The 24,157-nt window shown below is 44.4% G+C and overlaps 1 protein-coding gene across 1 annotated transcript; it reads left to right on the forward strand.

Annotated features, from left to right (window-relative positions):
* The first annotated feature begins 11,137 nt into the window (after positions 1–11,137).
* Positions 11,138–22,882, forward strand: LOC117896638 (ichor). Its single transcript, XM_034805085.1, has 2 exons — positions 11,138–11,689; positions 20,438–22,882. Exon 2 carries the CDS (start codon positions 20,523–20,525, stop codon positions 22,419–22,421), a length of 1,899 nt encoding a protein of 632 aa, XP_034660976.1. The 5' UTR covers positions 11,138–11,689; positions 20,438–20,522; the 3' UTR covers positions 22,422–22,882.
* Positions 22,883–24,157: the final 1,275 nt, after the last annotated feature.

Below are 24,157 nucleotides of genomic sequence, written 5' to 3' on the forward strand. Positions count from 1 at the left end.
CGCAGACTCCACACGCCTCTGTCCCCGTTCCCGTCCCCCTCCGCAACCTGCGCCACCCTCTTGTTATGTTAGCTAATGACATTTTGTGGGTCTCTTCATCGTCTCCGCGTGTTTCTTTTCTTGTGTCTGTGTCTAGGTCTGGCCGGGCTGGACCGGACCACGCCGCGCCGGGCTGGGTAGCAGGTTCAAGTCAAAGTGCGGGCGTCTTTTGATACTTTTTGTTTTGCTTTTCGTTGTGATGGGAAGATTTTTTTGCAGAGGAGTTTCCCGACTTGCGTGAAGCAAGTGAAAGCAAAGGATGCGATTAGTTGGGTTACTTCCAAGAATTCAGCATCAAGTGGTAGGCAAAAAGAGAGAGAGAGTAAATTTCATATTGTATTTATATGATCTATAAGATATGTACATATGTACATGTTACATTCATTACATATCTACAACCTGCTTTAAAGTTTAAACGGATATCTTCTGGTATACAGCCCAACTTCATACAAATTGAAAATGAACAGATTCATATCTGAATATTGGGTGAATGGAACAACGGCAGAACAAGTTATGTACAAATGCCTTTCACTCTACGGACAAATATCCGAGCACTAAACGTGTGGAACAGAGTCACCCTACTGCATTTAGCAAGGGAGAACCACGGAGATCAATCTATAATTGTGCAGGAAAGATATTGGTTGCGGGAATGAATCATTTTTTGCAGGCATTTCAATCTTCACATTTAAATGTAGGAAAATCTCGCAAGCTGAAAGCATATGTAGCTTTCAGGCAATCTCTGCCAGCAATCTCACATATGCTTGACGTTGAACCATTTTTCCAACCATTTTCTTCATATTTCCTCCACTTGAAGCCGGGCTTTAAGGTGTGTGTGGTGGGGGGACGGGCTCTAGACATGGCAGACAATCCACCAATAGCCGCATAATAGACTTGGCCCACATTCAAAACACTCAGACACTCAAGGCATTCTTTGAACACACTCACTCACTCCGTCAGTCACTTTTACTCTCTGCTCATAAGCATAATCATGCTTACTCACGATAATCAGACTCTGTTTCTGTTTCTTGGCTGCGCTGCTCATTACCATGCCAGCGGCAACGGCTACAACAGCAACAACAACAGCCACGATACTTACCAACAATAACAATTATTATACCGACTTTAACTAGTTTCCACACTTGGCCTGGTCTACTCGTCTGAGCGGCAGGCAACCCTCACAATTTTCCATTTCCATTTTCTTTTGCAAATGCGGTCGTCTTCTCATCGTCTCTCTACTCCCCTCTCTGCTGCTTCAGCATAAATATATTTATGATTGGAAAAATATAAAGAAGGAAACATAAAACCCATCTCAGATTGTGGAACTCTTATGGGGAATTGCGTTCAGCTCAATAAAAATATTGCCCCAATGATCCGAAACAGTGGTGTAATTTGGCTTAAACATATTGCACATATTTGGAAGCTAATGTGGAATAACTGCAGTCATTAATAGCATTCGAAAGGCAGCAGTTCCTGGAGCCAAAGGACAGGCATTTGCATTTGCATTTGAAAGATTTATTATTCTGCAACTTCCACAGCGTTAGCAAAATGAATATAGTACGGATTAGTAAAACCGGAAATCAAGGATAAAATATAATTTCTACTAAATAAAAGTCCTATTTTTCTTTTATAGTCGTACCCTCCCCTTTATATCTTCCTTTTAGATGAAAGATAAATCGATAATTATTTAAAAATTTACAGTGCCATAAGCATAGGCACGTGCCCAGCACTGACTCATAATAGTGCCCTAAAATGTCAGTCCCAAAACTATGGACAACACCTTCAGGAAGCAGGATGTGGATGTGGATGTGCAACCAAATCGGCTCCACTGTACGCTGTGCACTGCAGCGGCGCTGCCACATGAAAGAGCCACGCACTTGCACTCACACTCATACTCGCACTCATACTCGCACTCATACTCGAGCAAACACCCATACAAACACTCGCCCAAAAAACGCGGCTTAAAACGTTTTTCGAATATTTTGAATAACGGTTCATGGTGCATACCAAAATCAAATCAAGTGGAATCGCTGAGCGGGTCTGGGCTGTGGGCTCGGTTTCTGATGTTGATGCCCTTGCAGGGGTTACCATGATTTTGAGCACGTGTTTGCAAAGAATGGAATATCTGCTAAAAAGTAGTTCCATGTTTTCCTATTAAAAGTATTTCCTTAAGTTTCATGGCAGACACTTTGGATTGCGGATTCTTTGGATTCTGTCTATAGATGAATATATCTGGATCATAAATGTACCATACCATGAATGCTCTTCAAGGGTATCTAAAGATTCGGTTCCGCCGGCTACATAGACTTACTTTCTTGTTGGTTTTTGGGACTGGCTCGGGGACTGGGTCTGGATACCCACTTCAATACAGAAAACCCACGAAACGACAAAACGAGACGCATATGAAATTTTTGTTGTATTTTTTTTGGTTTTGGGCGCTGGCGATGGCAACAAGTGCGTCGCTCCGACTGACCAAAAAGTTAACCGAAACCTGTTGGCCCATATCACGTACCTTCTGGTCCCGCAACTGCCGTTCCTCCTCCTCCTCCTGGTAGGCCTCTTCTCCTCATTGGGGATCCACATAAAAAGTTGGGCCGCCGACACCGTCGCTGCCGCCGCCGCCGCTTGGCGGAATTAATTATGTAGCCCACAGCTGAATTATATGCGAAAGCAACTACACCGACTGGCCCCCCCTCTCGGCCCCCAGCGCAATTTCTTCCACTCCTCTCCACCTGCACCCCCCTCGTATAGTTGTTGTTGTCCCCCTTTTTTTAGTTTATCTTCCAAATGCGATGCGAAACTTGTTTCTGCATTTAATTTATGGGCGCGACGCGCAGAACAGAAGATGCAGAAGAGCGGGGTGCAGAGAAGCTGGAGAAGACGCGGATGAGGCAGACAAACCCATTGCACTTGTCATAGGAGAGGGGGAAGGTACAGGGTAAAACATCTTACGGACCTTACGCACTCCCAGCCTCTGGCAGCGCCTCGTATCACGAATACAAAACAAGAAAGAAGAGCGGGCGGCCGCCTGTGGCACCGTGCACTTTGGATACCCTTACAAAGTTATCGTTTCCATGGCAGCTACATATGAACAAGATGAGTAACCTTGCAAAGTTTGATGGGATAAGGCTCTGATAAAATTTCAAATAAACATCTTCAGAATATCTGCAAGGTAAGTCCTTCGTTGAATGCGTTTCCAAGCTCTGCCCTAATATAATATTCCCGCGCTGTTAGAGTATAAAATCCTTGTCAGATCCAAGCACGTGACCCAATTTGTGGCTTGCTTCTTATTGCCGGTTCGCAGCGAGAGGCAAGCGGCAATGCAGGGTTACTGGTGTGGCAGGAGGGTTTCTGTGGAGTCCGCCTGGGATTGGAGCAGGATAGGATGGCATCCTTTGTCCACTTTGATTATGTTGCGCCTCTCATAATTGGGTTAATTTCGTGTGGCACAACCGAGCGGGCCAATTCGCTGCATTCTCCTTTGCCGTTTCACCATTTTCCCGTTTCCCTTACGCTGCCCCTCATATTTTTGCCTGACAACTGCCTGACAGGCGTTAAATTTTTTGGCAACAGATTTCTGCCGTGGCCGTGGTTAGAGGTGAACAGTGAAAAATTTGAGTCGAGTTCATCTTCTGAGGCATCGCTTCCACAGCATTCGCCTTTGACAGCCATGACATATGAAACATAATGCACGAAATTAATGGGAATTCAAAATGATTTGCGGGGAGTGGTCGAGTGGGGGGACAGGTTGCTGCATATGGGAGGTAGACTGATGAAAGCAAGGCACTGTGAGGTGAAGCTTTTACATTTATTTACCCGAGAAATTTCCAACCTGTCTGCCAAATCAAAAGACTTTAGCAACAAACTTGTTAGGAGGATTGCTACAAATGTTTTTAGATATATTTCCAGGGAGGAATATTGCAGGAAAATTAATATAAATTTAAGGGTCTTGGGTCAAATGTGAAATAAATTTAGGAAACGTGAAAAATGTAACTTTGGAATTCAGTTGATGAGCTCAGATGAGGGACCCTCTGACTCCGCTTTCTTTTTCCTTGCATTGTAAATAAAGTCTCTAGATTCTATATTCCTTCTATATCTTTTCCCTCTTACATCTCTTTGATCATTTTGGGCTCTGTCGTTTGGAGGCTTGTGACCAGCGGACAACTAACCAAGGCACAAATTATGTAAATTCGCGCAAATATATTCCTGGCGCAAAAGCAAGTTTGATTTTTCCCACTATTTATAGCAAAGTTAATACAAAATGCCCTTCCAATATGTGTAGATCTTTAGGGTTATTGGTTTGGAAATCCTTCTTCGATCGAAAAAACAAAAAGAAGAATAAATCTAACTTTTGCAGAGAACTAATTTCGCCCGATTTAAGAGAGAGAAAGGAAAAGAAATGCATTAATCTGCAATCAAGTGAGTTATGGATTACTTAAGATCCGAGTGCTGCTGCCAGCCAACGCTATCCGCCCATCAGGCTACCGCAGGAGCAGCAGCAGGAGCAGCTGCTGCAGAATTTCTTTTTCCATCAGAGTGCAAGTATCTGGCGGATACTACTGGCGCACAAGTAGTAGAGTTTGGCCCGGGCCTCATTCTGGTTAATGACAAACTGATTGCAAAGTGACACGGAAAGAGACACGACCGACACCCGCCGATATGCAAAAGAGCACCAAATGGGAGCAGGCGATACCCGAATGCAATGGGAGCAGACCGAGAGCCAGAGACCGAGCTGGAGCTGGAGCTGAAGCTGAAGCTGGAGGTGAAACCAATCCCATCTCAAAGCGACTCCCTCCTGGGATCCGCTGCAAATTGATTAATTTGCCACGCTGGGGCTTGCCACAACGGGAACGGGCAGAGAAATGCCCAAACCCAAAGTAAGTAAACCCCACCAATCTGATGACAATTAAGCAGTTGAGCAGTTGAGCGGCTTAAGCGGACCGCTTCGGGTGCAACCCAAAAACTAAATTTGGCCGCCGCCGCCGCTGCACAAAGTGGAGGAAAATTCAATTAAAAAGCAACCGTCAACAGATATCAGTGGCGGGAGCTGGGGCGGGCGCCCCCCGCTGCACACAATGAGCCCAGTCATTGAGATCGACGACTGGCAGCAGGTGCAGCTGCCACTGCCAGACCCATTTGTATCTGATAGATGCGAGAAAAGTGAAAAAAGTGCCGTTGCTGTTGTCGTGGTTATTGTGGGGTGGGGCTGGTGTTGCTCCTTAAGCTTCATGGCCATTAACCGTTAGACAAAATGCCATGCTGCGCTTCTTACACATTTTGGGGGATTCTGCTTTTGGCCGTTATGATTGTGGCCGGAGCTGTTCTTTAAGCTTCGCTGCCCTTTTCGCTGCTTGCATCTGTATCTGTGCCTCAGTCTGCAACTGTAACTGTGTCTGTGTGTAGCTGCCTCTCTGTCTTCGTGCCTCAGTTCTCCATTCAATGGCAGTAAATTCCTGCCCCAAACCGCAATCAATGAGGAATCGCATCGCACAAGCTCGTATGTTTGTCTGTCTGTTTGTTGCTCTCACTCACACGCATTCAGCGTCCCAAGTCTCAGGCTCAGGCTCAGTCTCAGTTTCATTGGCCGTAAACCAGCCAGATCGAAGAAATAAACGAATAAAACTTGTCCCGAAGTGGGTTCGTTGCAAACGATTTGGCCAAAACATAAAAGCAGCCAGGCAGAAATTAGATTCAATTTTAGCAATTGAATTTCAGCATCCAAGGTAAAAGCAACCAAAGGACTAGATAATTATCTATTAATATTTTCAGATGGTGCAAAGAGTTTTTCGCAATTGCAAAGATTGGTTGCTCCCAGCTGTAAAATGGGAATGCGTAAAGTTCTTTCAACCTATTGTGCGGTGCCACCATATATCTGTCTGCCTGTTTCTATCTCCATCTCGCTGTCTATCTCTTTCTGCCCACTCTTTCACCTTCTCAATGGAACTTCATTAGATGCAGCGAAAAAGTTTGTCAAGAGCGAAGTCTGCCCCAGCCATGCCCATGACACTCCAATCCCCAACCATGCCACCACTCGACTCCACTCCACTCGAGTCACCATGGAGGCAGACTGGCTTTTGTCTGCCTGTCTATATGCCCATGCCATGCCATGCCATCCTTTCCCCTCCCATGATCCCACGGAACCCCTTGCATTTTGGGGGCCATTGGCAATGTTAATGGTGTGCATTATTTTCATGTTTATTTATGTTGCTGGCACACACAACAACAGCAACAGCAACAGAAACAACAACTGCAACTGCAACATGTGGCAAATGCAATTTGCATTTGCATCTCAATTGCCTTTTGCATTGTCTGATGTTTGTTTTGTGTTGTGTTTGCTTGGTGGTTGGTGGTACGAGAATACCCTTTCGGAGGGTACCTAGTTGGAGACATCAGAGGCAGCTACAGTCTAGACTCTAGATAAAGTCTCAGATGTACATTTGTATCTACGAATCTCTCTCTGACGGATCTCTGTAGAACTCAAGTTAAGAGCGAGGAATCATTATAAATATCTCTTTAGTGACGCTCCATCGGAAAGGGTATGAAATGCTTCGCTCTCCTCATGTCAGTGTTCCTCTCTTGTTTGTTGTTGCTGTTGCCATTTGTTGGTTATCTCTCTCCACACACAGCTGCGTTTGCATTTGACGATGCGGATCCGGTTTTCGTTGACCCACTTCCGGTTGCCAGTGTTGCAGCCAGCGGTGGCAGCAGCAGCAGCAGCAGCAGAGTTGCCTATTCTGCGCCTTGTCTTGACCTTTGCCACCCACGGATACAGAGCAACGCCCACCCTGACGCCTCCCACACTTTGCACTACATTCATATTTCTCTCAGATCTACATAATTCCGCCAGATCCATTTCTTCTCTTTCCATTTCCCTCCGTCTATCTCTCTCTCTCTAACTATCTCTCTTGCTCTCACATGTGGCAATTTATTTTGCATTTTTATTGCTGCTCGTTTTGTTGTTCTCGTTCTGCCCTCGCGCTCTCCTTTTCCATTATTGCTGTCTTTTGCGTGTTATTAGCGCTGATGGGCCCTCCATCTCTTTCACTTCTGCCACTGCCATCTCCCTCTTTTGAGGGTACGTACACACATACAGCCATATGTGACGCCCGCACCTTGGCTTAGAAAAAACTCTGCAGAAGAAGTAGCAAAAGAATAGGAAATTATGCATGCAAAATGTACATTATTACTATTGATGTTTGTTCGTGTCGTTGCTGTTGCTGTCTCTGTTGCTGCTGTTAGATATGATGCGAAATTTATGCAACGTTTGACATCAATTCAAAGTTTTAGTAAGTCCAAAAAGAGCTGATAATTTTCGAAAATGGTTTTTTGGGCAGAGAAGGATGTGAGAGAGATCGAATTACATTCCATGAAAGATCTATGTAAATATGTTGGGGATGGAAAAGAGAATGTTGAAGCTAATACGATATTAAATTTGGAGATTGATAATATATTTCTATTATTGGGAAGAGGAGTTTCGACCTCTTTGAGTTCACATGAAAACTCTCCAATGCTGATCAGTTACTCTGTGAGAGAGAAATAAATATTGCGCGAGGCAGGGCGTCAGCCAGGGAAATCCTTCTGGCTACAAAACATGTGAATTAAATCTGGTAAAATTAAATAAAAGAATATAAAAATAATAGAATACAAGTCTGCAATATGTAAGACCAACTTATCCAACACTTTTGCTCTTAAATTAATTTTCTGCCTCAGCACCAAATTCGTTGCAGCTTCGCCTAGCAAAACAAATGACTTCGGAGACAAACTTCACTGGGACCGAAAGCAAATACTGTGCTCTGTTTAGCTCTGTCACCCGCTGAGACCCTGTCACTGGGTCTGGGTCTGGAACTGGCAACGGTAGTACAATGGCAAACAGTTCAATTTGCAACACTTAATGGAAGATCCTACCTGTCTTCGGGCTACCTCTCCCACGCGGACCACCCAATGGGCACTTGTTTCTGTCACATTTGCAGTTCGTTTTTGGTCGGTTTTTGGGCAAATAGAAAGGTGCGTCTGTCCGGGATCCGTTGCAAATTGTTTTGACTTCTGCGCATCGGTTGTTTGCACCTCAATTGACAGATCTTTTGCGGTCAGAAGGAGGCAGGAGCGGTGGGCCACGGCAACCGCCCGCGGAGACATACTCAGAAAAGGTCTTCATTTTGTTTCGGCATAATCTTACTTTTATTACGAGTTTTTCTTCTGTTTGGGGTTTGTCTAACCCAAATGTGTGCGGTGTGGCCCTGCCCCTGACAAATGCACAAATCTTGTTCTGAGGGACTGACCCCCATGTCAATATTTACACAATGTGCGGTTGGGTGTCTGTCTGTTTGGGGTTTTTTCTTGTTCTTTTACTTTTTCACCGTTGCCCCATTGACCCGACCCAACCGGGGTGCCCCCATTGGGGTCTTCTGGCTTTTGCCTGGATCCGATGGCTTGCCTCTTGCCTTTATTTGCCTGGAACAAAACGCTTTGAGTGATGGCTTGACTTTGGGGAGGCACTTTCCTATACAGAGGGTACACACGTACACTCTAATGCCTCTGAATTGTTCGCCTGCCCGCTCTTTTTATTATTTTTGGATGAAGTGTCACGCTGTCCAAGTTCAATTTGTTTTGTATGCGCTCCTCACAAGTTTTGCCGAACTTTTTCTGGTTTCTTGACTCTTTAATGCCGAGATTGATTCCCCATCGTGGTGTGCCCGCGAGATTGACATTTGACGTGCATAGAATTTGTCTAACTGTATTTTTCCCTTTGCCCGCCACGGCTCTGGCGACCCGAAAAGCCATCCCAAAAGCTTGCCTCTTGCCTCGGCATCTGCCTCTCAGTCTCCCAGTCTCCCAGTCTCTGTCTCCGTTTGCGTTGGGTCTGTGTTTGTCGACCGTAAAAATTATTGATCTTGTACTTGGAACCTGGAACGCGGAACCTGAACCGGGTGCGGGGGCAATGGGCGAGTTCTTTATTGGAGAAGACAATGGACAGTGGAGCTGGAATATTTATTGAAATTTCTTTGACTTTGCTGTGTGTGTCTTTCATTTGATTGATATTACAATTATTCCAAACTGTAAAGATGTCCGATTTCGTTGGTTACTTCTTATTTGTTGGTGTACATAGGTACAGCCGAATGCTGTTTGCAGAAGGATTTTAATTAGGCTTTTATTATAATTGTTTATCCATTCAATTACTCCTGCCCCACTCCCTTTACCGAAATCCACCTGATATCTGTCTCAGACAAAAGACTCAGGCCACAAACTTGGCCATGAAACACTCCCTCGACAGGGAGCCACAAAGTAGGTGACAAAGTTCACGACAATCCCAAGATAACGCTTTTTAATCACCCTCATGAGTCACGCACAGCGGAGAAAAACGAAAATATGTATGAAAAAATGCCCCAGCATGCAGATAAAATATTTTTGCGAAATAAAAAACGCAAGTTAATTCCAGGGAAAAAACGCAGACACAAGAAGAGGGAGCAGCAGCAGCAGCAGCCGATGAAAAACAAATCATGAGCCATAAACATGACCAACATATCAGACGGACACGGAGGAGGCGACGGGGAAAGTGGCCAGTGACGCAGTTGCATTTGGTCAACACGATGATGAGGCGGCTCTTGTTTATGCTAATGCCAGTGCCAGTGCCAGTGCCAGTCAACACCAACAAAAAAACTACACTTGTGGATAAATAGAGAGAAAGGCCAAATAAGAGCCGAAGAAGAGATACCCTTGAGGGAAGATACCAACGACTGCACATCCATAGGTACCATGGAATAAAATCTAGCAGATAAATGAGTTTTTACCTATGTATCTATAACACTGCTTTTGCAAATTTCTGAATACTAAATATCGGCAAAGACTTAACAAGATAGAAAGTGACTACCCTTTCTGGGCGTGTGGCAAAGTTTTGAATGAAACGATGAAACCTCCTCTTCAAGGGTATAACAATGCCAGCCGCAGCAGAGGAGAGACAAAAGTCGTGAGCAAAAACACAAAAATTCACACAAAACCCGGCACTCCGCAGTGGGCAACCTGTGAGCCGCGCTCTGCTCTGCTCGAAGCTTTCATTTTCGCAGCGATACCGTTAGCTGCAACACCGACTGCAATAACAAACAGCATAAAAAACAGCAACAATATACATATGCAACAACAAATACCAACTACCAGCAAGAGCAGGGGCCAGGCCGAAACCTTAGCAACATGTTGCTCGGCTGCCGGCAAACTGTAAATTGCTGCCAACATGTTTACAAGGCGGAATAACAGGAAAAAATTTAAAATTTTTGTTAAGTAGGTCAAGTTGTGTGCCAGCGAGAGAGAGCAGGGAGAGAGAGCAACAGCGTGAGAGAACAACGATCAGACAGAGAGAGGAAGAGAGTCGCAGCGAACCAAAAGAGGAGCTTACTTTGTTGTAGCAGTCAGAAGCGCAGTCAGAAAGCCCCAGAGAGAGACAGGTAAAGAGAGGTAAATATAGTACAGGTAAATACATTACATACATTCAAATGTATGCCTGCATATAGGAAATATAGTCAAGACAATCATTTAATTTCTTTAAATTAATTTATATATAATTTCTTAAGATTCTGCAGCATCAAACAACCTAACCCTGACTTTGAACTGCGTCTCAGAGTGACCTCGAGTGGGGGCCATGGCTTAACCAATATGTTGCTCAACTTGTTGCCAGCCAGCCGCTCCGCTCGTTCATGCTCTTGTGCTCGCCGCTCTCAGAGCGTGATTTTGGTAGCTGTTGTGCTCTTCTAACGCCGTCGACGTCGACGCTGACGCTGAACTTCTTGGCTCGGAAATTTCTTTTCGTGTTGCGCCTGCGCACATTTCAGTTGGCTTTCTTCTACCGTTGACGTCTTCGGATTTGTGCGGATACCAGAGCGTTTTTTGCGTATTCACGTTTCGCGTGCCCGTGCCCCGGTTCGGTTTTGGATTGTGGACGTGGACGTGGACCCCCCCTCAAACACACACACACAGTACACAGACAAACCCGTGAAGTGGCTTTAATCGAAAGAGCAAGCAACAGAAATTAGAACAAACCAACAGCAAAAATAATACAAAAAGGAAAAAGAAAATAAAACACAGTGAACAACATACACCAGAAATAAATTATTATAATGGATAAAAAGCGGCCTAAAAATTGTGAAAATGGTTGACGAAAAGTCCAAGAAGAATTGTTCGAATACATTCCAAATAAAATGAAATACAGGAATAAGTGCTACAGCTGAAAGTGTTCCAAAAAACAGTGCAATATAGAAATCGCAACAACAGCAAAGGAAACACGCTTCTGAAAAAGTTAAAAATCAAAACAAAATCAGTCCAAAAATTGATAAATTATCTGCAATAATTACCAATACATATCGTATACACACATGCATATGCTAAATACTACCACAAAGCTGTTGTAAATATTTTCACAAATATTGGAAAACTACAGAAACAGCATTGTCCCACTGTACATAAAACGAAACCTAAAAGAAAAACAAAGAAAATTCGAAAATCTATATAAATAAAACCACTATCCATAGCGGGACTATCATTCAGCATTGCTGGGCTGCACTACAATATATCCACATATTACCCATAAATACTATAAACAATCCACCCGTACTACTCCCCGTTCATTCTTTTATGCATATTTTTATGTCTTCCTCCCATTGTTTTTGTGAGTATACAAAAATATTATTCTTTGATTTTTTGTTTTTATTTCCCATATCCTATATCTTTTGCATTTTGCATTTAGCATTTTGGTGTTTCGTTGAATTTTATAATTTATCTTACTCTTCTTTGGTGCATGGTGTATTTTCTCTTAAAACTCGAATTAAAACTAACCCAAGAATAACAAGAACAAAACAAAATACTAAAAGGAATCTCAATCTATGCCACAAGGATTATACTTACTTGAAAAACACGGATATTTCTAAAGACGTACTGCGAACAAAAACACTCGAAATTCAAAGACAAAATATTGGTGCATTTTTTTGAAAATTACTCAAAATGTTTATTAGCTGAAGCTGCAATTTCGTAACAGTAAGTAATGAATGAATCTTCTACACCCAAGACACGAAATCCGAAAATAATATACAACCAAATATCAACAGAAACAGCCACAGAAATACCTCAAGTCAACGGCCTCGCCGTAAGAAGAATATTCTCAGGTCTGGCATATAAACAAATCAGGCAAAAGTCATTGACCGAATTCGTTTCCGATATGTTTGCATATTACTCACCTGTTATGAAATACAAATAGATCTCTATATGTATATGTTCTATGTTAGACGGTGGAATGTGCTATTTGGGTTCTCCTCCTCGTACTTATGACAATTGTGAAATTCACATGCCTCTAATGGGCAATGACAAGGCATCTTATAGGGGACGGGCCTGCTAATTAGGACTTGTTGCTGTGTTTAGGTGAGGAAATTGAAGCAGACTGCTATGGATTGAATTTCCAGCGCAAGAGACGAATTGGATAATGTTTTCATATTCCATTAAGATCCATTTCAATACTGAATGTTCATTTAGTGCAAATTAATGGACTCTGCTAGAATCCGAGGGGCAGTGCATTGGCCTCAGAAACAGTAGAGTATCATTACTATGTTCCTTAGATCCGCTTACTGTATTTTTTGGCCATATGTTGGTGTGCTTTTTATAGATCACAGTATTAAGTGATCTTAATAATTCTTCCATAGATATTTATTATCCCTATAGTGTCCTCTAAATGCTGATCGCTTGCATTTACAATGTTGAATAGAACATTTCCTACCAAAGAATTCTTACTACCACAAAGGGCTACCAATCTCGTTAAGATCTACTGACTTTTCCCACCCCTCCAACCACCACACCTGTTTGGGCCATCTTCCCACATGACGTATGCGCTATGTGCAGTCAAGAACCCCCCGAAATAGACCCACAAAAACTCAGTTCATACGATTCCAATTTGAAACCAATTAAGCGTCTTTAGGCGACCGACCCCAAAACGAACTTCCCGAACTGCATTCGGAAGTAAAAAGCTCGCTCTGTTATTTCCAGTCTTCTGTTTCGTTCTCTTCTTCGCACTTTTACAGCTAGCACTTAAGTTTTACTCTTTTTTTGGGAAGTTTTGGAATGGCAGGGGCAACGGCTGAGGGGCAGGGGCTACTGTTGCCAGGCCGTTGGAGGAGCTAAAAATAAATCATAAAACCGTTTGTTTGTCTGACAAAAATGGTCTAAAATACGAAAAACAACAACAACAACAGCAGCAAAAGAAGCAGCAGCACCAGCAACGGAATGGCAATGCCAGCCCCAAAAAAAAAGCAACAGCAACAACAGTAGCGGCTGTTTTATACCGTTAGATGACGCAAAATTACGCTTACTCATTCAGCAAGCGGCAAGTTCCCCAAAAACAAAAGAGAAGAAAGAAAGAGATAGATAGGGAGAGAGAAGAGAGCAAAGCAGAGTAAAATCAAGAGAATCGAGTCACAGCAGAAATAGGCACGAAAAGAGTAGCAATATTTTCAATACGAAGCATTAAATACACTTCCACATCCATCGAACAGATGGATCTATTAGGAAATAATTATTATTTCGGTTTCTATTCGTTAAGATACTTTATTTAATGAGGAAAGAGAACATATAAATAAGAGACTTATGTGCAAATCTTTTATAAAGATTGGAAAACATGGCAAACCTGTTGACATAGTCGTTACGCTTTTGTAAGGGAAAGAACAGAAAGACCAGCTAAGTATAACAACTCTTTCAGCTGTCTGGCATCGTCAATGAGCGTGGCAAATTCGATAGGCATTAAGTTGCATTTTGGGTTAAAGTTGTTTCTGTTCATTTTTGTTGAATTCCCCACTTCTTTCTTGCTTATTTTCATCTTTCATTTTTAATTGAATCTCAAAAGTGAGCGCCACAATCGCCTTCGATTCGATCTTTAATTAAGCGGTGTGCTGGGCGGGTTATTCGAGTAAAGGGGGTGGCAGGAGGGGAGGCATAACATATCAATTTCAAAAGAGATGAATCAAAACTTGATTCTGGGGCCATGACTATTCAGATAATGATAGTGTTCCAATGCAGAGATGATGCACTTATTAACTTTGTTTTAATTTATTTAAAGGGTTCCTTAAGGGTTTCCCTCTTCCTTAATATTTGGGAAACATTTTGTTACTTTCATACATATATCTGCTTTAATAGTAGAAGAGCTGGCGCAGCCTACCCTACATTTCTGGACACACAATCAACCCATGAACACCTTAACTTCCATCATTAAAAGTTGATCTTATAATCAGGAATTTATTATAATTAATAAGCGAACGCAAGCCACTAGCGGAGTCTCTCTGGTTCTGAGTCTTGTGTTTAATTTGAACATTTAGCTGCAAGAGCGAATCAAAACTCAGTTATAAAATAAAATAAACTACGCAAATATTATTCACACAAATCCAACAGCTGTAGGAAACAAGTTCGCTGACCCGGGCAATGCTTTTTGGGACCTGCCCAGACACGTTGTCGTTGTGGTTGTTGTAGCAGCATTTTGGCTCTCGCATGACCACAAACACAAAACAACAAATAATAATAATACTAATAATAATAATAGAGTCTCAAAACGCACACAGATACGGACACACACACACGGAGAGCGAGACTCCAACGCGGGCGTCATTTAAATAACAACAAAAAACCAACTAAAAATAGTTAAGCATCATAAAAAAAATACACACAAATTTGCATAGATGTTGTTGCTGCTGATGGGTCCACTAGGCAGGGGCCAAGCCATAGCTATAGGGAGTGGAGTTCTCCCGTTCTGGCATGTACATACAGCCTCAGTCATAAAAATATAGCCAAGCCTTGCTCCCAGCCCCAGCCCCAGCTCCAGCTTCAGGTCGGGTTTATCGCTGGCTTGTCATCTCGCTTGTCGGACACATGTTGGCCACACAGAAAAGGGAGTGGAGTGTAGCCACTGCCGGCTAACGGGAGTTGTAGTCGCAACAGAGTCCAAGTCAGAGTCAAAGCCAAAGCCAAAGTCAAGTCGCAGAGGAGTCAAGTGTTGACCAGAGCAAATTGTTGTGGCCGAAGTTCATTCATGGCCACAGCCACAGCCACAGCAGCGATAAAACTCCATTAACACGGCAGAAACCACAAGAGTTGACCAAACATTTAAAAAATGGACATTAAAAGGGAGTTACAATACTAATTAGAGACGCAGGAGTCCGCTTCGGTTTGAGACTATGCAGATCCAGATCTTAGAAAGAAATGCCGCTGCACTCTTCACAATATTCAAAGCATTCTGGAAGATGCTTGACTCTGCTTAACTTAATCTTATTAATCCTGGAACCACATGGTTGATATTTTCCATACAAATTGCTCTAAAAATTGCCGTTATCCTTAAGTTTTCGTTTAATTTCCTATTTAAAGAAGTATTTTATTTTGCGTTGCACAAAGGAGCCGCCAGCGTAACCTGTTTAAAACACTTAACATTTTACTGCACAACATACCAAAAGCTCTTCGTTCAGTCAATAAATTATCCAACAAATTTGATTTTCATAGCATTATGAGAATCTATCACGATAAAACAGGTCCACCAAATGATGTAGAACAAAGTTTGCTGCACGCCACTCAAACCCATTCGATTTTCCACTCCATTTTTGTCTCACTCTCCAATCTAGTGCACTCCTCCTGCCAGCAACCAGCAACCAGCAACCGGTGCTAGACTAGTTAATTTAAAAGCTAATTTACACCTTGAAGAGCATTATTCATGTGCCAGAGATAGCCAGCCCATCCAGCATTTACCAACTCATTTGATATACAACCAGAAGGCGGCAGGCGGCAGGCGGCAGGCGAGAAGGCGAGGACGGGGCCTCCATCACGTACGCCCACCCAATTGCCAAAGTATTCAGTCTTCCCCCCAACATTGTTGTTCTTTTTGACCATTCCTGAGGCACACATCGACACATACTCGTACATCCCCACATAATATACGAGTGGACCTCCACTCGTATGGCACCAGAGAAAACAAGATTCTGATGGTGTCTAGAGCATGGAGCTGCGGTCTGCAGATGGGTTTGGCTCTGGCTCTGTCTCTGGGTTAGTTAGTCATTCAGGAGGCGAGCAGAAGAAGTCTATGCAACAATTCACACAGAGCTCCACACGTGCCACATGTGCGGTCAAGTGCGCAGCTGCCAAGTAGATGAAGAACTGGAACCCCGAGCACGTTTCCCACTTTTCAGTTTCCAGTTTAAGCCACTCTCTGAGCGCTTCTTGGTACAAGAAGTAGTAGTATACCCTTCCTCACTCACGGAGTATGTTACATTTGGAAACGGACATCAGCTCGCAGTTAAGGTTCCCATGGAATGGATCTCCTGATAACCTGCAAATCCGCTTCGAGCTGAGTAAAAAGAGTATTCAAAGAATCGTTGGGCGATGGATCTTCAGTCTTCAGCCACTTCTTGTCTCGTTCTTTTCATTGCCAGCAATTTGTTGCATCCACAACAACACAGTGTGGCACAGTGAGGTGAAGAGTGGCAGTGGCAGTGGCAGAGTCGCAGCATCGCAGCAAAACCTTCAATGACTGATGGCGACCTCAATGCAAGCCACACGTTTCCGAGGCTTTTTTTCGGCTTCTCGGTCTTGGTCAAAGTTTTGTTGTTGCTGTGGCACAGCCTTGTGGATGATGCTGCTGCTGCTACGTGCGGTTTTTCCTCAGATGCTGCCTCGTCCAAGTGGAAATCATTGCGGTTGTAAATTTTGCAATCAAATAATTTTTCATTCGCTTTTTCCAGCCATCCGCTCCATCCCCTCTGCCGCCCCTCTTCAACACCAAGTCGACCTGATTTTTCTTTTCATTTTGGGTCTGCTCTGAGATCGGAGATCTTCTCCGCTGAGAAGAGCTGCTCTAAAGGAGAATAGTGCATGGGGGAGGAGCAGGAAAGTGTTTGCAGCTTGACTTTGGCCAAAACGTTTTGACCTTTGACGCTGCATCGTGTTCGAACATTTAAACGGAAGTTGATTGCCGCCAAAGGTTAAGCTCAATTTCCGTTCGAGTTCGAGTTCGCGTTCGCGTTTAAGTTGGGGTTTTCGTTCTCTCTTTTCGGCCAAGTTAAGAACTCAATTTCCACAAACAGCTGGTATTGTTGAAGCCATTGTGGCACTGTTGCTGTTGCTGTTGCTGATGGAGCTTAGAGTTCATTTCGTTGGTCAATTGCTCGGGTCAGACGTTTAGTTGCCTGTTAGATTGTTAAATAAGTTATTTTTGTTGTCTTCGCCAAGTTGTGGCCCTCTCAGCTCGTTAGAAGAGCAAAGCCATTGTTTCGGTCATGTTCACAAGATTTTGGGGAGGGCACAAAATGTTTTTGGGGCTACGGAAAGGAATGCTCGGGAAATGGGTACTTCAGGTTTCTTCTTTATCCATTTACTTTGTAGGAATTGCTGAAGAAGAATTGCTTAAAATTGGTTCTTAGCATTCCAATTTTCTTGTTTACATTTTACCCAACAAATCTCAACCAATTTTTAACAATTATTCATCAATTTTTTACAACATTTCCAAAGATATCCCTGTGGACGGAAGTCCACGTTAGGAACTTACTTAGACTTTGAGTGTCTCCTGGAATCCAGGTATTGTCTTACACCCAAATACATGCTCAACCTCCCATCCTATCCTCTTCCATAAATTACCCAATAAAAAGTCTTAAGAGCTCAACAAACTCGGGAGGGGGAGTGTCATAAAATCAGTCGGCTGTCAAAAATTCGCACTAATTCGTTTGGAAACACCGTTAAAAGCGTTAACAGTGGGACAGACAGACAGAGTCTGGCATAGAAGTATAGTAATTATAATGGGCCCACAGCCGATCGAGCTGCTGTCCGCTGACATTGTCGGTGGAATCTCTTGACCATTTACCATTTACAAGCGCAGCTTACAATAGAGGCCCATTGTGTGGCGCGCCCCCGCAATTTGTGCGAGTGCGAGTGGGTGTCCGCGTTCGCGTCCGCGTCCGCGTCGGTGTCGGTGTCCGTCTCCGTGTCCGCTGTGGGGCATTCAAATGCAAACGGGCCAACGGACCACCGTTACAATGTGGCTCATTAAAACCAAAATGTTCATGTAGCAGCCGCCAAACAATAAAACAGCAACACAGCAAACAGAAATGTGTAAAATCTGACGCTCAGTCAAACCATAACAATAGCAGATTCAGAATCAGAGTCGGAATGGGAGTTCGGAATGGGATTCAGACTCGGAATGGAATGGGAATGAAAGAGCGGAGCATTTTTTTTGTTTGCCATAAAATATTTCACGCCAATTTCAATTCTCCGTAGAGGAGTGGAGTGGAGTGGAGTGCTCTAAAGACAGCATCAAAACGTCACTCAGACTTAAGGCGCCTCCAAAGCGGAGGGAAGAATTTTAAAATTCATTAAATCGAAAAGAGAACACAAACAACAATAGCCAGAATAAATAGCTTCGAGACGAAGCTTGGCATACCCTAAAAGTTCGATAATTTAGATTGGGGAGCAGAAAACGTCGAACAACAACCAAACATGTCATGCATTTTGTTTTTGAATTTTCGGATACGAGTCTATCGTATCCGTTCCAGCGCCAGTTCACGGTGAATATATCCCTAAGCAATGGGGAACAGTGGATGGTTCCTATATGATGTATGCATATTTTAACAAGCAACTCTCAATATTCTCTTACAAATTATAGTCAGATAGATGGCTCCCGTTTGTAAAATAGTATCTTCAAGGATGGGAACAACTGCCCTCTCAAACTTGTAATACCCTCGGCGATACCCTTTAAACACCATGAAACTGTGCCAAGCAATGAGCAAGAGACGTGAGCATGAGCGTGAGCATCCAAAAAGCCAACAATTACACACAATGAAACAAACGTCAGCTCAGAGAGCAAGCCAAGCCAAAAGAGAGACAGAGAGAGAGAGAGAGCGAGAGAGAGAATTAAAGCCGGGCCTGTATCACGGAAGTATGTCAGCAGGTCGTCTCTCTCTCTTGTATCTCTGTCTCTCTCTCTTTCGTCTCTCTGCTTCTCGGTTAACGGTTGTTTTTCCTCTGCCTGCTGCCACGCTTAGCTGCGCATGCTTAGCCGACTGCGCTGCGCTACGCTGCTTCGATGGCGCTGCTTCTTTCCGCATACTAAGCCTAGCTCTGGCAACATGTTGCTGGACTTAGAAATGTAATGTTGCTGCGGCAACAACCTGTTGAAAGCGAAATTTTCTCTTTCGCCCAAAGCTGGACAATGTCTAGCTTTTGATGGCGGCTTCTTCTTTGGGGCACCCATACGAAAACACTCGCCAACACACACACACACACACACACACTCATACGTGCGCGCGCGCGTATAACAAGCCAAGCCTCAAAATCAAGTTAACTGTTAATGCACCAAAAGAGAGACAGAGAGAACAGAGCCAGCCAGCTTGCTTTACCGTTTCTTTCGTTCCCCGTTTCGTTGCTTTTCGTTTTGTGTTTCCAAATGAACTTCTATAATTGTTGTTGGTGTGGGCTGCTCCTCCTCCTCGTCTCCTTCTGCGACTCTTTTTTTTGGGATCCACACCTGTACTTTCATTGTCGGGCTTTTTATATGATGTTGCTTTGGCTGTGGCTCTGGCTCTTGGGAGAACGAACTTCCACTTGCCTGGCCCCCAATCAAGCGTGGTGCCTGCCCCATCGAAAAACAAATAATCGAAGCCGATAACATATTCGTAGCCAAATGCGTTCTCTCCCTCTCCCTCCCTCTCCCTCTCTCTTGCTGACCAATTTATATGCTAATTTAACTGATTATTAATGTTTTGACCCAAATTCCATTTGGAAATTATTATTGGCCGATTCTGGTATCGGTTTTAGTTTGCTTCGCTTCGTCTCTTTCTACTTCATTTTCGTATGCATCTCCATCTCCATCTTCTACTCTTTCTTCTTGTTTATGGATATTATAGCTTATCGGAATGTCTTAACTTAATCTATCTCTTCGTCTGCGTCTCTAATGCTTAGGGCCAGCGGCAGGAGGAAGCACCGTGGAACCCTATTTGTGGCCCCATCGTGCTTAGATTTTTGTTTAATATTTTCATATTAAAGAATCATTAGTGGGGGCTATCAGTGTGTCGGGATCGATGTTGCAGGTTAACTGTCAGCAAGTGCAGGGACTGGGGAGAAGGGATCATTAGGCAGGCGACGGGGGTACGTTTCTTCAAGGCGGAAGCATTTCTTGTAAGCTCAAATGGAATTCAAGTTTGATGTACTAGGAAGATTAAGTATATAATCCATTATGAATGAACCCTGAAAGGGATGACGTACTGCCACCTCTGAGATTAACTTTACCCTAGTAACCATCATTTAGTCAAGTATTAATTCAAGTACAAGCCTAAACTAACACATTTTGATGATCACTTTCGTTTCCAATATGCCCGGACTAAATGTTTTGCTTTCTGTTTTGTACTTTCAGTTGAATCTTGGGAATTGGATTGTTTGGAACGTGATATTGCAAGGATCGGCAGAAGATTCGTATCGATCGCCTGGGTCAACTGACAATGAAGTTTTGCAGCATGAACGGCCCAAGTGAATCGGAAGTTGAAAGCCTCTTGATGAGCCCCTGCTGGGGACCGCCACAGAACAGCGGCCAGGATCAGTATCTGCTGGATGGGCACAAGCTGCTACTCGAGCATGACCTGGACTCCCTGCCCAGCGACGCGGATCAGAAGAACTCGATGGATGTGCTGGACAATCTGCTGCTCAATGGCTCCTCGTTGAATGCGCTGTCAGACCTGAAGCCGCTGCCCCCCTTCACCGGCTACACGGGCCACCTGTCCATCAATGGCATCTCGGGCCATCACTACCATGCCATTGCCCAGCGGCTGCCGGACGAGAGCAACAACAATTACATACAGAGCGCCTACCAGGCCAACCCCAATGCCAATCCCACATCGACGACGGCCCAGAGCGGCCCCAACGGCGGTGGGGGGAGCGGCGGCGGCAGCAGCAACTCCTCCAACGAGCACAACATAGTCTCCTCCTCCACCTGCCTGCCCGAGAGCGTGCTGAGCGGGGATCCCTGCGCGGACGCCTGCCTGGCCGATGTCAAGCTCTTTGCCGATAGTCAATTAGATTCTAAGCTTTACTCCGTCGCCGACAGTTGTGTGATGAGCGGGCCCGGCGGCGGAGGACCCGGTGGAGCGGGCTCGGGCTCGGGCTCGGGCGGCGGGGGACAGGGTAACGGGCCGAGCATAGCCACATTGACGCCGATCGACCAGGTGGCCGACTCGCTGCATGGCAGCGGGGTGCGCATCTACAAGGACCTGACGGAGTACGTCGACATGAACTCCATCGATGATATAGCGGCCATCATTGGATCGGCGATTGCGGACACGACGGTACCCAATCAGCTGGACAAGGACGATGGCAACGACACGCGGGACAGCTGGATGGATCTCGATGCGTGGATCGACGGCAACTGCATCCAGCAGGAGGGCAAGGTGCTCGTCTCGCAGCAGGACTCGCTGGGCGACTTCATGCTGCCCCACTCGCCACTGCCCATGCACGCCAGCAGCTCCACGCTCCAGAGTCTGCTCAGCCATGGCTACATGCCGCTCCTGCAGAACCGCCTCCAGCACGGTCCCCCAGGTTCTGGGAACAACAACAACAACAACAACAATAATCACTCTCACAATAACAACAACAACAACAACAACTCCTCCTCGGCGACCACGACAGGGACATCGAAGGGGGAGGCGCCCACATCTACCTCATACTGCAATGAACTGTCGGCGGCCACGAGCAGCAGCTGCAGTCCGCCCGGCTCCGTGGTGAGCACCACGGCAGACAACAGCCTGATGATCAATCCCCGCTACCTGTCCAACCAATCCCAGTCCAATCCGAACGGATCCAATCCCCACCAACAGCAGGCCGCCTACCAGCTGTCCGCCTCCGGCATGGGCTCCCTCAATGGCCCCAATTCGATGAAGGACGGCGGACTCTGCTCGCCGGACATGTTGGGCAACTATCCGCACACGACGACGGCCACCACGACGGGCTCCGAGCTGCACGGACGGACGGGCACACCCAAGGCCAAGCGATCGCGAGCCCAAAAGAAGTCCAGCCAACAGCACCAGCAGCAGCAGCAGCAGCAGCATCAGCAGCAGGGGGACAGCAGTGGCAATGGCCCCTCCACGCCGCAGATGAGCGCCATTTCGCCGTCGAGCGTGGGCAGCTTCAGTGCCAGCGATCTGAGTGGACTGCTGGGCAAGGAGAAGCCCGTGCACCGGTGCAGCATCTGCAATCGGGGATTCCTCAACAAGTCCAACATCAAGGTGCATCTGCGCACACACACCGGCGAGAAGCCCTTCCGGTGCGATGTCTGCGCCAAGGCCTTCCGCCAGAAGGCGCACTTGCTCAAACATCAACAGATACATAAGAGAATTGGGCGTGACTGACCGAGGCGGCGGCAGGCTCCTCGACATATTTCTTGATTCGCTGGACCAACAAGAGGCAGAGAGCACGCTCTGAGTGTCTGCATCTGACCCCAGGGGCGGGGAGGGGCCCACTCCAAGGACAAGTCCAGTCATCGCATCGTCAGCAATACGGGTTCTTCTTCTCGGGATCCGGATTGCTCGATCGGTGACTGCTGCTCCTGGCCAAAGGCTTGCGCTCCCCGCTTCTGTGTGCGTGTGTGCCATTGCTTAGTCGGGACAGTGACTGGAGTGGCATCCCATGGCACTCCGGCACCTTCCCACACACAGGCCGAGCAATCTCATACACACACTTTTTGATATTCGTTGTTGTTGGTTGCTTTTGATCTCTATTGCTTACACGTAGTCCGTACACATAGTCGAAATTATCAGAATAACAGCATAAATTGACATCAGATCAGCTATAAATATATACTCAGCAAATTATAAATGGAAATCATAGAATGAGTTTCCGTGAGTTCTGTTCCATAGATCGTTTACCTGTATGGAAATTTAGAAATATTTTCAATTCAAAGCAAGATTTGTCAGGCTAGTAAACAAGATCAACCTACTACCTCTAAGCAGGCCATTGGTAAAGGACATCCTTGAGGATATATGTAGTTCAAGCAGCGATAGGCCAAAGAGACCACAAGCAATGTAAGAACAACGAAGCGTCCAATTGTCTTTCTGCAACTGTTGTTCTGTTTTGATGCAAATACGCGCACTTCTAGCGACCAAGGTCCTGGCACAGGTAAAACATATCTAAATACAAACACATATTTAAATCAAAATCTAGACAATAATATTATCTAAGGTATGGGAGCGACGGAGAGGCGAGAGTCCCACTTGTATAAAGTTCTGAAATGTTGTCTGTACCTCATCATGTTGAAAACTGTTAAAGTGAAGAAGCATACAAATTAAACGTTTAACTTAAAATTAATCAAGCACGAGCAATACAATTTTAAATTACATTTATTCCATAATTTCTGTACAAACCAATGGAGGAGCATAATTTACAAAACAAAACACATTTTACGATTGTAAGTTTCAGTAGCGGGCTTGGCAAAATATTATTAATAATTAATTTGCAAATTAAATTGTAAGTGAATATGGAAAATTGTTAGCAATGTACTCAAGTATACAAAATACGAATACGATTTAATTTAGCCTAATATCTTAAAGCGTTGTTAATTTGTTTTTTAAAAAAAAGTTTGTTGCTAAAGTTTTAAAGTTAATCTTAACCCTAAATTATGTTCGATATGCTTGAAATTATTTATGATTGGTTAACCATTCTGAAAAACACTCAAACAAACAATAAATTACATTTTAAATATAAAATTAATGTAATTCCAATTGATGTTAGTGGACAAAAAGCAAAAAAAAAAAAAACAATATCAATTGTGTTATTTTAATTAGCGTGCAATTTTATTTATTTTGTTCAACACATTTCGATTTGTAAATATTTATTTCGTAGCATTAAGGCCCCCTAATAATAAATAAATTATATTTTAATAAATAAAAATGTCATTCAAAATGTGCAGAAAACAAATTAAGCTTACAATTTGGATAATGTGTGTTTTGTTTTTTGGAGTTTTATTTGGAGCTACTTTTTGGGTGGTTCTGTGGAGATTTTTGTAAGTTAAGAAATGACTTTTGGGTGTCGCCGCATTGCATATGCCCCACACGGATCGGATCCCATTAGCAACCTGACTGCGTCACAC

This window comes from Drosophila subobscura, chromosome O (genome assembly GCF_008121235.1).
Source record: "Drosophila subobscura isolate 14011-0131.10 chromosome O, UCBerk_Dsub_1.0, whole genome shotgun sequence".
Lineage (NCBI taxonomy): Eukaryota > Metazoa > Arthropoda > Insecta > Diptera > Drosophilidae > Drosophila > Drosophila subobscura.